Genomic DNA, 16,959 nt, shown 5'->3' on the forward strand with positions numbered 1-16,959 from the left:
GCACATGCTTCCCATGCAGAATTGGAACTCTGTTATCATATGATCTCCCAAGTACTGCTGGAAGCAACCATTGAGAACCATAGATTATGCCCCCAGAACAAAAGTTAAAATAAAGAGTTGAATATTTTTTCTGGGCTATGTCCTTTTGCACAGTTTACAGTTATGTGCTTTCCATTTATGAACCTTCCTCAGAGTTAGAATAGTTGTAGGGGCTGTAGGTTTGTAGTTTCATCTTCTAGGGTTGGTTGGCCATGGCAGTTGATTGGGTTATACCAGGGTTATACCACTCTAGGAAATTCAAAACCATGCCTATAGCTATCTGAATAGCATACCCTATACTTCAGCTCTGAGAGCCTGCATGTCAGCATGGAAAGGCTCTGATTACGGGATTGAGTTAATGGCTCAGTAGTATGGTTAATGTTATCAGACCCCTGCTTTTTTCTGCCTACTCTTCTTATATCTATTATGACTGTGTCAATATAGAACAGAAGGAAAGTGGTTGATGAAAGTGCTTCATTCAAACTGTTCTTTTGCTGGGAATAAAGAGTCTTTTCTAAAATTTCTTTTTTTTTGGGGGGTGGGCATACCCATTGACACTCAGGGGTTACTCCTGGCTATATGCTCAGAAATCACTGGCTTGGGGGACCATATGGGACGCTGGGGGATAGAACTGCGGTCCATCCTAGACTAGCGCCAGCAAGGCAGATGCCTTACCACTTCACACCACCTATCCGGCCCCTTTCCTAAAATTTCTAATAGATCTCACAATTATTGCCAGGAACAGATTTACCTATGGCCACCTCAAGATCAGTCACTGGCAGAGGATTGTGATCACTCTTGTTTATAGTGATGGGCTCTGCTTGCAAGACATAGTGGCAGTGGCAATAAAAATATAACCAATGGCATCTCCTTGAGAGTGGTACCCACTTTAAATGAACTGATATATTTTAATGTATAAGATGTTCCTGATAGGTGATAGGAATGCCAAAAAGCATTCAAAACAGAGAGAGCACAGATCTGTGGGTAAATAGGTATTATACTGAAAAATTGAGTTTTACTTTCACTGTAGTTTTGGGATTTCCTCTCTGGATTAGTAACACACTTGGCAATACTAAAATTAATGAAAGGCGAAACATGCCTTTCACCTGGGGGATGTATAAACTCTTACCTTTACAATTTCAGCAGCTCTGCGGATTTTCCATTAACAGTGACTAAAAGCATAGCACGTGAGTCAGGTTTTAGGTGGGAAGATGAAGAATAAATGAAATCAGCCTTATTTCTAGGGACTCAGTTTTGATTATAGCAGTATGTGCATGAAGATTGTGTTAATGAAAAATGATGAAGTTATCCAATCACCCAAAAGACACAGGAAGTTACTCATTTATACATAAAGAAATAGAGGAAGTTATAAACCAGGCCAGATGGATGAAGTCAGTGATGATAAATCACAAATATGCTTGGGAAGAAAGGAATGAAATATGAGGTGTGAGATTCACACCAGGTATCAGAACCAGGACATACTTTCCAAATGTCTGGGGATACTGAGAATTCTAGCCAAATAGTAATGATAGGGACACTTATAAAGTATTTAATGTCAAATGTAATCCTCAATAAAATGTGTGTCTTTTCAATATCTCCTACCAGGAAGGAAAGTTAAGTCATTGACAGAATTCTTTTCAAACTGAGTCATTGGTAAATTTTTCCTATTTTTCCTCTGGCCCTAGAGGGCTGACAGAATTGAAAAATGAAAGTGAACTTCCCACTGAACTATAAAGTGACTTTAGAATTGGAGCTCTCTTGAGTAAGGGTTAGTAAGGATTAGAATTTTTCACTCTCCTGGAACCATCAGAGTGAAGAGGATGGAGAGAGGGGACATAGGAACCAAAACAGTGGCACCTTTAGGTCCCTGTAAAAGAATCTGTTAGTTTCAACTTGCCCTTTTCTGTGTTGAGTGGGAGTCTTTGTAGAGCACAAAAGCAGGCCCAGCACCTTGAAGTCTTGAGTAAGGACCAGGGATGAGGCTATTATGACAGGTGGGGACTTTTCGTATTATGATGCTCTTGTGCCCACAAATAAGTTGCGACATGACCACCTATAATCCTTCTCAATTCGTAAGGGGAAGTTCCCTGAATGTGAAGTTCTGTGAATACTGAGGTTTTGCCTGTCAGTTTATTGTTAAAAAGCAATTAAGGAATTGGTAGTGTTTGGGACTCAGCCCAGCTTTCATTTGGCATCAACTTCTAATATTAGGCTTGTAGGTCAAAAAATTTTCCCCCTAGATTAAGAACCTCTGGGGAAATGCTGGTGTTTCTCTAGATCTTCCTTAGGCATGCTTTAGGTTACTGGGGGTCAGATAGTCAGGAATCAAGGCTGAGAATCCCAGGTCAGCATGAATGTTGTACTCTTTAAAGGGCTTGGGTTTAGGCCTTTCATTTCAGGCAATGGTTGATTCGAGGTATCATAAAGCCTCTCCCTGACTCCTGTAGGTAGATGGGCCAGGGCCATGGTTGCTGATAGCCGATGGTACATAATCCATATGGTCCTAAGCAGATACAAACTAGAACAAAAAGTTTCCTTCCTGTCCCATTTTCAACATTTTTGCCAGGAACACAGAGTGAACTTCTGACTTATGTTGGACTAGCTCCAGGAGCCATCACATATTTGAGAAATTAAAGGAAATACATGTAATGTCAAGAAAAGCTGGACTTTCCCACCCAATTTCAGCTGGTCTAAATTCATACTCAAAGAATCAACAGTAACTCAGAGCTAGAATCAAAGGGAAATAGAGGAAGCTGGTGGAAACAGAATAGTTCAGGTAAAATTCACTTAGTAGTAAAATGCAAGATCCATTGTCAATGGGTGTTTTTGTCGTCCAAATGTTCTGGTCGAATTCCTGGTTCTGTCTCTTTGTAGTATGACTTTTAAGATATTACCAACAGGTTTTCTAAACCTCCTGATTTCTAAAAATGGGAATATAGAACTTTCTGTAATGGGTTATTATGAGAATTAAATGAGAGAACATGTTTGGACTGATAATGATGATATACTTTTCCATTTTTGGATCTTTTATCTTTATAATTAATCCTCAGATCTCTGTGTTACAAGTGATTCTGTGTTTTTTTGTTTTGTTTTGTTTTGTTTTGTTTTTTTTTACTTATATAACAAGTTCATTTGGGTCCTGAATATATAGACAGATTATTGATGTTTTTCAATTTGGTAACATATGGCTTAATCTTTTATTTGTCTATTTACTCAACAGTGTACCATGTAAAAAGTGTATTGTCATTGGTAATGGAGGAATTTTGAAGAATAAGTCTTTAGGAGAAAAAATTGACTCCTATGATGTAATAATAAGGTAAATATATATTTCCTATTTGCTTACCTAGGATTATTTCAAAATAATATTTACGAACTCTATTTTTAAAGCTCATTTTTACTATGGTAATGTTGGCTGATACTTGTTTATATTTTAGGAGTATTGGTTCACACGTCTCTAAATGTATGCTATTACATCACATTCACCACTCAAAAATCAGAGACCCTCCACTGCAGACCTTCACCCTGCCCTCCATTTCCCTTTCCCTTCTCAAGGAAACCTTATGTTAAACTTTAGTCAGGTGGTTGGTTAGGTGAAGAACATTTCAATTTTTTGTTTTGTTTTTGGGCCACACCCAGTGATGCTCAGGGGTTACTTCTGGCTATGCGCTCAGAAATCGTTCCTGGCTTAAGGGACCATATGGGATGCCAGGGGATCGAACTGTGGTCTGTCCTAGGCTAGCGTGGGCAAGGCAGATGTCTTACTGCTTGCGCCACTGCCCCAGCCCCAAGAACATTTAAATATTTTTAAATGGACATTTATTACTTTGAAATGAAGTACATTACAGACGTTGGTTTGTTATATTCCACATCTGAATAAAAGCATCTGGTATTTGTCTTTCTACTTCACTTGGTTGCCCATTTTATGTTTTAAAAGAAAAAGGACTTGCTTTATATGTTTAAGACATTATACACCTTCTCCTTTCCTCCTACAATTGGCTAGAGCAGGCATAGATTTCAGGTAATTCATTTAGCAGCTCTTAGTTTAGTTTCTTGAATATGCTAGCTGCAATAGATATAACAATAAATAAGAAAAATATTCTTAAAATGAAATTATGTAAGTCAGAGCAACTTGGATGGAACTAAGGGTATCAAGTTGAAGGAAAGTTAAGTCAGAGGGCAGATAATAGATACTAGATGATTGCATTTATTTATAGTATATAGAGAAATAAGGGAATAAATCATATCAAATGAAAACAAACCCTTGGTCTCAGGTCACAGACTTGAGACTATCTGATAAGTGGTGGGGAGAAAGAAAGAAATGACAATGGCCTGGATGTAATAAATGGAGATTCATGGAGGGTCTTGGATACTTTGGTGGTAGTGATGGAACTGTATATACCAAAATAAACTAATACAAAAAGTTAATTAACCACGTTAAACTGTAATAAAAAGTTAATCATGTATTTTTAATTTTAAAAGATATGAAAGATAAAAACAAAAGCAATGCTTTTGTTCTTGCTTTCTCTGAAGCTTGCATTCTATAAAAGGAAAGACAGTAATTAAGTAAGATGTAATTTTAAATGCCATACAATTAAAAAACTGCTAAAAGGCTGAATCATTACTTGGGAATGGATGAGTAAAGCACTTTCACTCTAAGGAGACACTTAGCTGGACTCAAGTTATATAATTCTAGGCAGATGAAGATTAGAGCATACCAATTCAAGCAGAAATAATTTTCACTGTACAGTCTGGAGATTAAATCCTGGTTTTGAAAGACAACATAAAAAAAACAGTTAAAAAAAAGTTAAAAAATTATAAATGATCGGAAACTTGGATCTTAAATACGAGACACTTCTGAAGAATTTTAAATAAGAGAACAATGAGATCTCATATATATTTATAAATATATTTAAATATGTTAAAATATATGTTTACCTGGATGTACATCCAGTAGTACTTAGGGCATACTATAGCTCTGTGCTCAGGGATCACTCTTGCAGTTCTCAGAGAACCATATGCAATGGTGGGAATGGAACCATTGTAAGGCATGTGGAAGGCAAGTGCTTAACCCTGTACTAGCTCTCCAGCACCTGATTATGTTTCTAACATAGTCTGGCTGTGGCATAGCCATGGATAGTAAGAAAGCAGTCATTTTATTCAGGTATTGTGACTTGGAAAAAATATTATGACAAATAAGATAAATTGATAGACTGAGACATGATTTAGAGGTATTCATTAGGATCTGTTGATGACTTTCATATATTTTGAACTTGAAAGATTAGCTGGATAATAGAACTATTAAAAACAAAAATTAGGGGCCGGAGAGATAGCATGGAGGTAAGGCATTTGCCTTTCATGCAGGAGGTCATCGGTTCGAATCCCGGCGTCCCACATGGTCCCCTGTGCCTGCCAGGAGCAATTTCTGAGCCTGGAGCCAGGAATAACTCCTGAGCACTGCTGGGTGTGACCCAAAAACCACAAAAAAACAAAAACAAAAAAAACATAAAAAAGAACACAAAAATGGGCCTTCTCCAGTAGTGCTTAGAAGCTCCTAGTTGGGTATAATTTTTTTTTGAGGGGGGTTGGTGCTTGAGGTCTATCAGAACTGTATCAGTGGTATATAGGCAGTGTATATGTGTGTAGAGGGGGAAGGGGTGTTGGTAATGTGGTGCTGGGTTTAGAACTTAGCCTTGCATATGCCAAATCTGTGCATAAACACTTAAGTTGTCTTGCTGGCCCCTGGTATCATTTATTAAGTTCAAGGAAACTAGGGTCCTAGCTGGTTTCAGAGAATCACTTTCTGTATTAATATGTTAGTATTAGATATGTATTAGCCTAACACTGGAAAGTCAAGTGGACTGGTAAAATAAAATCTTGATGATAATGAGTGGCTTCTAAGCTGTATTTAAATGATGAGCTAGATGAATTTAATCAGGGAATGATGGAGAATGCCCTAGCTGACTCAGAATATTCAACACTTAAAGTCTGGGCTAGGTATGTGGCTTGAGTTATACGTATGACTTACATATGTAAGGCCTGTATGATCTTCAGCAATATATGCTTCTTCCCTCTCCCAAGACATCAAGGTGTGACTTTGATATCCCTTTAAAAGTAAACTGAATAAAAAAGGAGAAGAGACATACATATCTTCAGTAAGGTAGGAAGACTAGATCACTTTGTATTTAAGACAGGGAGGGACTGACTATGGCCAGTGCTGGTGAGAAGCCCTGTAAGACAAAACCAAGACCATTAGGTTGGCAAGTTGAATCCAACTGCTTGAGAAAAGTAAACTTGATAAGTGAGGGTAAATAAGAGTAAGTAGAGTTGAGAGGATGAGAGGTTAAGTGGAAAATCCAGTATAGGCAACTCATGACAGTTTATTGTGAAGTTGAGGCATGGAGATGGTTATGGAATCACAGAATTTTGTCTTGTATGCCTTTTAAAAAAAGGAGATCCTATAGCATATTAATTAATAAACTGTTGGAAATTATTTGAGTGAAAAGCTAGTATGATGAAGGGAAAACAAAAATACAAACTAGAATTGTGGCTATAGCTGCCTGTCCTCCGACAGATGTTAAGTGGCAGAAAAAAGGACTTTTCCACTTCCTCATTGAAAGGTTGGGTTGAGGTTGTCAGCTGGGGACATTGGGTGCACTTTGGTTTTAAATAGTCTTTTGAAGAGTAGGAATAGCTTGCACTCTGGGGCAGTACATTAGGGAGACCTTCTAGTGCCTATGGATTTTGCTGGGTTATTGCCTAGGAAGATCACCTCATTTTCTGTTATCCCTTTTGAGGAAGCTGTGAAAATTTATCTGGAAAACTATTTTGACTCACACAAATTTCTTATAGTTTCTTATATTCTTAAAATTGGATGACTAGCAGTGATGACTAACCTTTCTGAGCCCAAGTGCCCAAACTGTCATACAAAACCAAAGAATTTCCTCAAAAGTGCCAGCACGTCAATTAAACCTTAATAACAAGATTTTAGTATCTAAAAACTATGCGGCACACGCCGCATATCTTAATTGCGGATCTTCCTGCGTGCCAGCTGCAAGGCCTGCTGGCACGAGTGCCATAGGTTCACCATCTCGGAGCCATAGAAAACCCTTGTGTGAATGCCAGGAGGCCAACATTATGAAAGTAATTTTTCAAGCGTTTGTAGAACTTTTTTTATATTACATAGAACTGTGTCAAAGGGTAGACAATGTTTCTCCTCTAAAGTGACACTGTTTTGGAAACAAAGCTTTTCTTTTAATAGCATGTCTTCACAATGTGCATATAAATAGTGCATGTTTAAACTCAGCAGAGTATACACAGAAGACCGTTTGTAGTTCTTTAATTCACTCTAGTGACAGATATTCATTTGGCTGTGCTTGATTGTAATATAGCAATTATACAGTTATTTTATTTTGGTCTGAAGTTTTGGTGGGTGTTTGCATTGCCTTAAACGATATGCCATAAATGACACCATTAAACATATCCCTGTGATACATGACTGTAACCTTGTAAGTATAGATTTTAGACTAGAAGGCCCTTTACTGCAAATCTAAGGGGATTTGTCTGGTTGGCTTCCAAACTCTCAACATTAGTTCTCCATTGTTCTTTGTTTCCATATGTGTTCTATTTAATCTTCATTGTTACTAGGGGTATTACTAATTTATGAAGGGCTCAAATTAATGGTCAAAAAAATAAAACATGTATGCCTTAGACCAAGCAGTTGCTGTTAGGGAGTAATGTCTTTGACAGTTCTATATGAACAAATGATTACCTGGTACCTTCCATATGAGGCTGATACTCAACTTTGAAATCTGTGATAACTATGATGGACATGGTACTTATTGTGCATTTTGTGTGCTTTACCCACAGAATGAATGACGGTCCTATTTTAGGACATGAAGAAGACGTTGGGAAAAGGACAACCTTCCGACTTTTTTATCCAGAATCTGTTTTTTCAGATCCCAATCATTATGATCCTAATACTACAGTAATTCTTATTGCTTTTAAGCCATCTGATTTAAGGTGGCTATGGAGCTTGTTGACAGGTGACAAAATAGTAAGTTGGCAAACTGAACTTCCAATTACCTTTTCTTCCATGAAAAAAAAAAAAAAGAAATACATAACTATTTTTCTATTTATTTCAGAACATTAAGGGTTTTTGGAAGAAACCAGCCTTAAACCTCATCTATAAGCCCTATCAAATCAGAATTTTAGATCCTTTCATTATCAGAATGGCAGCTTATAAAATGCTTCATTTACCAAAAGTGTTTCCCAAAGATCAGGTATGTTTATTTCCTTGCATGATCTCAAATAAAAGTTCTCCCCTGGGTAGGTCTCAGGGGTTCTCAAAACAGAACCAGAACTTCTGAGGACCAAATCTGAGTTAGTGGAATTTTTCATCTGTGGTTGTTACATTCTCCCCTACTCCCTGCCCTGCCTGTCCCCCTGGATTTCCTTCTGCATGCTCAAATCACTTTCACTCAAAATGTTCGGCAGTTAAGTGTGTCTTATGGAAGAGTGAGATGGTTAATGGGCTACTGAGTGCTTAAGTAGCAGAACTGGCTCCAGAAGTGCAACATCTTTTAGTCTAAAAAGAAGTATCTGATGAACTCTGCAATAAAAATATTACAGGAAAACCAGAGGGAAGGGAAAGAAGGGAAATAAAGTAGTCCAGGCATATTTCTGCAGTAGTAGAGGAAGAAAATGGTAATTACAGCAATACTGAAATCTCATGTAATTATATTCTTTAAATTTCATTACTTTATGTGCTTGTGCACATCCTCCAGAAATGATTGTCCTGACATATACAGTGGCAGCTTCCCCAATCTGTGAATAATGTAAATGTTTTGTACATGTGTGATTTCTGCTGAGCAATGTCCTGGCAATGGAATTCCATTTCTTAATAATTCTGCAAGAAAAGGACAAATTCTTAACTTGTTTTGTTTGGGGGCCATACCCAGCAGCATTTAGGGTTACTACTGACTCTGCAATCAGAAATTACTACTGGCAGGATCGAGGACCATACGAGATTCTAGGAATCAAACCCAAGGCAAATGGCCTACTCACTATGTCATCTCTCCAGTCCCCACTGAACATTTTGTGGGGTTTTCTTTTTTTTTTTTTTTTAACATTTCAGTGTTTACTTCCTTAATTAAGATTTGATCAGATCAATTTCCTTGTTTTGTTTTTTTTTAAATCTATTCTACAAACAAGTATCTTTAAAAGCAGATGTATATTCTGATCATACTTAAAGATGGCAAATAGAACTATTTGTAAGTAAACTAAAGTTCCAAACAGGGTTTCCTAGAAGCCAAATGAGAACATTGCTCCAGGTAGAGTTGTCTTATGTCTCAGAAACTGTCCAGACACCAAGGAAAAAAATAAGTCCTGTTTTTAAAAACACAGAGGTTATATGTATTTGTGATGATGGTATAGAGAAGAAAATCATCTTGAATTTCATTAATGAATATAAGAAATATAAAAAAATGAACAAAGGAGACAAACTCTCTAGAGGGAGTTCTACTAGAATGGGGTACATAAAAATAGAACAATACTTGAGGGGACCAAAGATCAAGGAAAGCTGTTTTTAAAAGACAAATGATATGTATGATGAAAGGAGTGATTCAACAGAAAATATTGATGAAGAGGATAATTATAGGAATAAATTTGAGAGATGACATGGGTATTGTATACTAAAAAAAGATACTATAGCAACAGAAACAGCCCTTAAGAGGAATGACCACTGAAAACACAAAGATAGATTTGGAGTTATAGGAAGATGATATAGCTGTTGTCTGAGTGCTTGTTTTAAGGGGGGGGCAGAAAAAGGCCAGGACTAATTGTGCTCTTAGAAATAAGGATTTACTAGGGGAACAGAATTAATATTGGATATACTGAGCACACACTTGAGGCACATATATAGTACCTGCTAAATTTCTTTTGAATTAGTTGTTGCTTGGATTTGAGCTTAATTGAGGGTTAGATTCTGCTAACATAGGTTCTGGGGGGTGTTATGTATAGAAAGGAATTAAAAGTCTACACATGAAAATGATGGTATGGGATGAAGTGCACTACTTTGTGAAGAAAACAAATAGAGGACATGAAATGGGGAGAAATGTCAAAGTCGGTGAGACTGGATGATTTTTCCTGTTCTTTCCTCCTCAAAAATCGTAACTATATACATATATGTATATAAATATACATGATTTCTTTTTTTGTTTGTTTGTTTGTTTTTTTTTTTGTTTTTGGGCCACACCCGGTAACGCTCAGGGGTTACTCCTGGCTATGTGCTCAGAAGTTGCTCCTGGCTTGGGGGACGACCATATGGGATGCCGGGGGATCGAACCGCGGTCCATTCATGGCTAGCGCAGGCAAGGCAGGCACCTTACCTCTAGCGCCACCGCCCGGCCCCCAAAATATACATGATTTCTATGTGATAGACAAGGAACTTTTAATTAAAAAGATCATTGTCAGTTAAAAATACTACGACATATTTTTCTTTTGCCAAATATTTCCTTTGTAATACCAATTATAATAATTTTTGGGTAATATATACTAAGACTCTATCCATGTATGTAGAGGGCATTTGGTTTCCTCCTTTTGAGGGTGTTTTAAATTGAAAATGAAGTTTTTGACAACCAGATGAAATGCTTAGTTAAATATTCACTATTCCTGAGTCATGCCACAATTCCACAATTAGTCATTCTGTAAGCAGAATTCTAAAACAAAGCTATGATAAAGCTAATGTATATGAAGCCTTTTGCCATTATTCTGTTGGTGAGGTAAGCTGTCCTGATGGGTCCACTAAGAGGCTAAATCAACATGAGGGAGAAACTCCCTTTTCCTGAGTTTCATTAAATTGCTTAAGGTTTTGTTTTAATTCCTCTCCACTCTCCAGAAACCCAAACACCCAACAACAGGAATCATTGCCATCACACTGGCTTTTCACATATGTCATGAAGTTCACCTTGCTGGTTTTAGATACAACCTTTCTGATCCTCGAAGTCCTTTGCACTACTATGGGAATGATAGCATGTCTCTGATGAATAAGGTAATGATCTATATATGTGTGAATGGATCCAAACTGCAGTATGATCTCTGAAACAAAGGCAAACTCTCCCTTTTTACCTTGTCATTTTACTGAGGGAACAAGTTTCGATTTTAAGGGCTTGATAGGGACTCTAGAATGATCAAATGCTGAAATTCAAACAAGTCTAAAGTTTTAATACAGTACCAATTTCCAATCTATTGCTCTCATATTTGTGAAAACCTTATAATCATCACACCCTGACAGATGCCGTATCATATTTGTACTACTTATATCGTCAACTTCAAAGAATGCAAATGTACTTAAGAATACTTTAAAGCTCATGGTCAAGTTTTCACCATTTCTTTTTCCCCCAATTTCAAAGCTAAATCTAATATTTGAACCCAAGAAAGAGTTTTCATGGTCAAAGGGTACAAGCTTTTATAGCATGTTTGTTTCCTAAGTTTTTTTAAATGACTGAGTTATGTATATTATTTTAACTTAGGTCTCATGACATACCTTGTGACAGAAATAACATGCTATTTATATATATTTTTGCATCTATATTTTTAATACTGAAGTAGAAATCATTTTTTATAAAGTTTATCTGTAGCCCAAGTCAGCCCTTTAGCCTTCACACACAGTACAAGCCAAGGAAGTATATAAGATTATAACACTCTACTTTGGCCCCTTTCCTTACAACATAAGACAAACATTGGATAGCTCAAGAGTTCAGTGCCTGGGACAGATAGACAAATAGACTTCAGGCCACTTGCTTGAGTCCTGATGTCCCTCTCTATCACTTGTTCAAGGACCATCTATAGCAGCATTTCTCAACTGATATGGTCCCCTATGAGCACCCAGAATTTTCCAAGGGAGCCACAGGTAAAAATTTTCATAAAGAGGGACCAAGACACAAGACAGGAAACCTACAAGGACACTAGGTCAGAAGGGAGATGAGCCAGAGAGATAGCATGGAGGTAAGGCGTTTACCTTTCATGCAGAAGGTCATTGATTCGAATCCCGGCATCCTATATGGTCTCCCGAGCCTGCCAGGAGTGATTTCTGAGCATGGAGCCAGGAGTAACCCCTGAGCGCTGCTGGGTGTAACCCCAAAAAACAATCAATCAATCAATCAATAAATAAATAAATAAATAAAAGAAGGGAGCAAGGGTTGGGAGAAAGTTGAAAAACACTAAATAATGGAACATGTTTTAATATGATTTTCCAGATAAAATGGAAAATCAAGGTATTTATCCAATAACAGGATTTATTTAAATACCCTAAAGTGAACTGTGTTACATACCACAGGCTGACTTTTTTTTTTTTATTATACTTAGTGCTGCTTTTTTATTTTTAGTAATGTGCCGTATTTATAGTCATCATCGTTGAGTGTCAGGCTTTAAAGGAGCATTCTGACACCAATCCCATTCCCAGTGTCAATTTCTTTAGCCAGTAATTTGACTCAAATGCTTTTGGTTGTGTTGATTCTGTGGTTTAGATAAATAGATAGACCACCCCTACGTGGCAATGTGTTTGTGGTCTCTGCCTTCTGTCCCTGCTACTTTCTATTTGGAATTCTTCCCTCCTCCCTTTCTTTTAAGTTCTTTTAAGTTCCATAGTCTAGGGACAGGGTAATCTAGGTATCCCCATTAGTTACTATGTTATTTTCTGTCTTGTTATTCTTTTTACTTTTTTTCTTTTCGGGTAAAGGATTACTCCTAGTGGTGCACAGGGTACCATACGGGATGCTGAATGTTTTACCAGAGTTGGCTGCATGCAAGACAAGTACCCTACTTGCTGTACTACTTATTCCTCTAGCACCATGTCCTGTTATCCTAAGTGCTACTTTTTTTTCTTTGTAAAAGTCACCAATCCCTCCTGATTTGCAATTTTAGTGTCTATCTTTATATATTAATTCAGCACACCAGTAGGTGAGCCCCATTTATTCTGAGGGAAAAGTAGACTTTCAACAAAGTCTTAGCACAAGAATGAGAAAGTTATTAGAAAGGGAACACAAATTAAAAGGTCATGCCACTTGTTTTTTGGGAGGTAGAGCACAGAAAATAGGGTGTTTTATTGCCTTGCACCTGGCAGACCTACTTCTGGCATCCCATATGGACCCCTGAGCATAGCCAGGAGTAATTTCTGAGTGCAAAAACAGGAATAACCCCTGAGTTTGGGATGTGACACCAAAACAAATAAGCCAAAAGGCTATGCCTTTAATTGAGAGCTCTTTTAGATTGAGCCTATTCCTTTACTGCTGTAGTTAAGAATGACATTATTAGTACTAATGGTAATTTTTTCTTTTGTAGAGTGCCTATCATAATGTGACTGCAGAGCAACTCTTTTTGAAGAACATTATACAAAAAAACTTTGTAATTAACTTGACTCAAGATTGACCCTAAAGACTCAGAAGATGACTGTGCACAGTGTTTTATTTTTATACTGCAATTTTTTATTTTTACACATACTGGATGAACTTTACCAAAAATTCATCAACATTATGTGTGTTATCTATTGGTATCTGGTGATTTGATCCACCAGCTTAATTTCTGTGAATATATTTAACTTATAATAAACCAAGACATATTTAGTTAGGATGGACATCAGGGAGATTGTACTAGAGTTTTGACGAATTTTTTTTTAAAATAAGCTACTTTTCTGAGTGTTTTAAATGTCTTTTTATAGTTTATTTCATGTTCGACTTTGTGAAGCATGTGACTTCCTACTAAGAAGATTTACGTTTACCACAACAAACGAAATATAACAAGACATTCTGAGACTATCTGGCTACTGTAAACTGGGGGAAATTGGCATGCGGTTGGACCCTGGTATGACAAACTGGAATTACTTCAGTATTGAAGTATCACAGGCTGACTTTATATTATTATTATTTTTGTAGTTTTTTTCCCTTTTTTATTCTACCCAAGAAACCTGATATGAACCTGAAGTCAGTCCTAAGTAGAAGAATGAATGGAGTCTAAATTTAGACTGAATTGAGCAGTTTCTTCCCTGAAATGATGACCTAAAACTATGATTATAAAGAATAATTTGGAAGGAGATATCTGAAGTTGAAGTAGGTAAAAATGTAACTCTGGATGAATAAATAACCAAAGAATGCTATTACTAAAATCCAAGGTTGCATTATTTTTAAACAAGTGAAAGATTTCATTTCATCCAAAACTGAATTAGGTAAGCTCAAGGAGAATATTCTTGAATATGCTTTTCCTTTCTTTTTTGGCTGCCTGATTTAATTTATTCAGTTAGCAAAGTTTACTATTTGAATCAAGAGTGAAGCTATTTTTCGGAGTAAAAGTGTACTTTCATGAAAAACAATCTCATCTTCAAACTAAATGTTTACCAGGCTTGGACACACCAGAGAAGAATTGTATGTAATATAAACAAGTCAGTCTTGCAAATGCGAGCGCCTTTCTCTTCCATGAGGGGTGTAGGAAACAAGGAAGAGAGAACAGTACAAATTATAAAGATGGAATTACAAGCTGTCCAAATGGTAGGACTTATGAAAATTATCTTTTGAACAATAATACTGGAAGATATCAACAAACAATCTGGCTCTCTATGAGAGTGTATAAATGATGAAACATCAGGGTCAAAAACTGTAAAAATATGTTAAAAACTAAGAGGTGATTTACACTGGACTATGTACAGTTAATAACATGTATATATATTTTGAGTCTTGTTTCTTCTAATAATTTTGAAGTGGAAAAGGCAAAGTATTCGGATAGACTCCACATATGGTCAGGATGTACTTTATTTTACACCACACAGCCAACAGTAATTAAAGTTCAGTTTACTGTGAAGAGATACAGTCTTCAAGAAAGATGAGACTGGCCACAGAAAAAGTGGAAGTAAAAATGATGGTTATTTTGAACACTTTAATTCTGGCCATGAAATCTGATATTAAGATCAAGGGCTCTTCATTTTTGTGTAGGATGAGAAAAAGGCTACAGTATTCTAGGAGGCTTTATATATGCCAAAAAACAATCTTGAACAATATATATATATATATATATATATATATACAATTTATTGAAAACACATGGAAACATTGAAATTTCACTGTTTATTACAATCTAAAGTCTAGCAACATATACAAATACTGAGTAACTACAGTACATGCCGAGGTAAGAAAAGTACATTCTGGGAGAATATCACTGACACTCAAGCCATTTTATTTCCAATATGTTTTGATTTCAACTTTCCCAGTGGGAGGGAGGTTGAGAGAAAAAGAATGAGAGAGAAAGAGAAAGAAAGAGAGATGAAGCAACTAGTTACAAATTGAATTAAATATGAGTTGGTGTCCGATAAAAGATAAACACCCAAGTCTAACTTAGATTTTGCAGTTAAAGGACAACTTCAGTTCAGAGTCAAAAAGATAAGAGCAGATAGGAATATTTTAATAGATTATTTCAAAGCTTTTATTATCTCTTAGTCCTTTCCAATTGAATCATCTTGACATAGACCTCTAGTGATTTTCAGGTGACAAGGTTGAATCAAGGCAAAGAAATTCAAGAGTGTTACCATTTTCCATAAGATTATGGTCACTTTCAGATAAGCTCCATTTCTCCTCCCACCCTCCTGAAGGTGGTGTGTGTGTGTGTGTGTGTGTGTTACCATTTTCCATATGATTATGGTCACTTTCAGATAAGCTCCATGTGTGTGTGTGTGTGTGTGTGTGTGTGTGTGTTACCATTTTCCATAAGATTATGGTCACTTTCAGATAAGCTCCATTTCTCCTCCCACCCTCCTGAAGGTGGTGTGTGTGTGTGTGTGTGTGTGTGTGTGTGTGTGTGTGTGTGTGTGTCTGCGCGCGCATCCAAGTATATCCATCATAATTTCCACTACTGTATAAATTCTCTGCTTGAACCATTTCAACCATTTCATCAGCGAATAAACCCATTGTTCATTGCAAAGTGCAAATAGTGAAACATGAACTTAAATAACTGTTAGACCCTGAACATACAATAGGATCTATTTAGATTTATAGCTCTTAATAAAATATAAATCAGCATTCATAATATCTTTTACTGTGCTGGTTTTCTAAGATCAAGTAACAGTGAAATCAGTGTAATTTTACGAATCCTGTAATGACCACACTTGCTGTATTACTTACTGCTGTTTCTATTTTATAATAGTATTAACAGGGGGGAAAAAATCAATCCAATAAACCAGTGACAAACCATTTCAACATTTCAAGCAAAAAATAAAAGTTCAAGGAAATTTTGTGGGAACAAAACAACAACATAAACCAACAACCAATATACTGGTTATTTTCACATTCTCAGTTGTTACTTGATTGTCTTCGAAAGTGTATATATATATTTCAGATATATCAAATGTAGTTTAAAAATCAACAATTCTACTATGAAAACAAAAGAAAGTACAAAACTATTAACAACGCTTTGTATTCAGGCTCAGCTCTCATTTGGAAAGCAAAATATATAAAAGTAGTGAAAACTAGATACTTTGTAAAAATCATTGGTAGGTCAAAGACAGCACAGTGGCAATGAGAATCAAGTCTTAAAATATGCATTATTTAAGAAAACATCTGCATCTCAAAAGAATTGTTCCATGGGAAAAACAATCAGTTGCACACAGAATTACATTAAAATAGCAATCTCTTTGGGAAAATAAAAGTACTGAAAACATTTCTGGTATAGCTTCAAATAGGCACGATTTGAGGAAAACATGTATTTCCTGTGCACTTAGGATGAAAAAAAGATAAAGCACATGTTTATTCTCTTTTCATCTGAAAGAGGATGAATGAAAATTCAGTACCTGTGCTTTTAGATTCAAAGATCTTCAAGAAAATATTACTGAATTTTCAATGAGTACACTTCAATGTTTGCAAAAGTAAAAGCTTTAAATGAAAA

General features: G+C 36.3%; 1 protein-coding gene across 1 annotated transcript in view; it reads left to right on the plus strand.

Moving 5' to 3' along the window:
- The window catches only part of ST3GAL6 (ST3 beta-galactoside alpha-2,3-sialyltransferase 6), a 53,798-nt gene extending 39,587 nt beyond the window's left edge, over window positions 1–14,211 (plus strand). Inside the window, exons 6-10 of the mRNA XM_049785657.1 lie at window positions 3,260–3,355; window positions 7,906–8,092; window positions 8,181–8,318; window positions 10,934–11,086; window positions 13,378–14,211. Of these exons, the coding sequence (XP_049641614.1) occupies window positions 3,260–3,355; window positions 7,906–8,092; window positions 8,181–8,318; window positions 10,934–11,086; window positions 13,378–13,464 (661 nt within the window). The 3' untranslated portion in view covers window positions 13,465–14,211. The remainder of the gene's footprint in view (window positions 1–3,259; window positions 3,356–7,905; window positions 8,093–8,180; window positions 8,319–10,933; window positions 11,087–13,377) is intronic.
- The last annotated feature ends 2,748 nt before the right edge of the window (window positions 14,212–16,959 follow it).

The sequence above is a fragment of the Suncus etruscus genome, chromosome 13, assembly GCF_024139225.1.
Source record: "Suncus etruscus isolate mSunEtr1 chromosome 13, mSunEtr1.pri.cur, whole genome shotgun sequence".
Taxonomy (NCBI): domain Eukaryota; kingdom Metazoa; phylum Chordata; class Mammalia; order Eulipotyphla; family Soricidae; genus Suncus; species Suncus etruscus.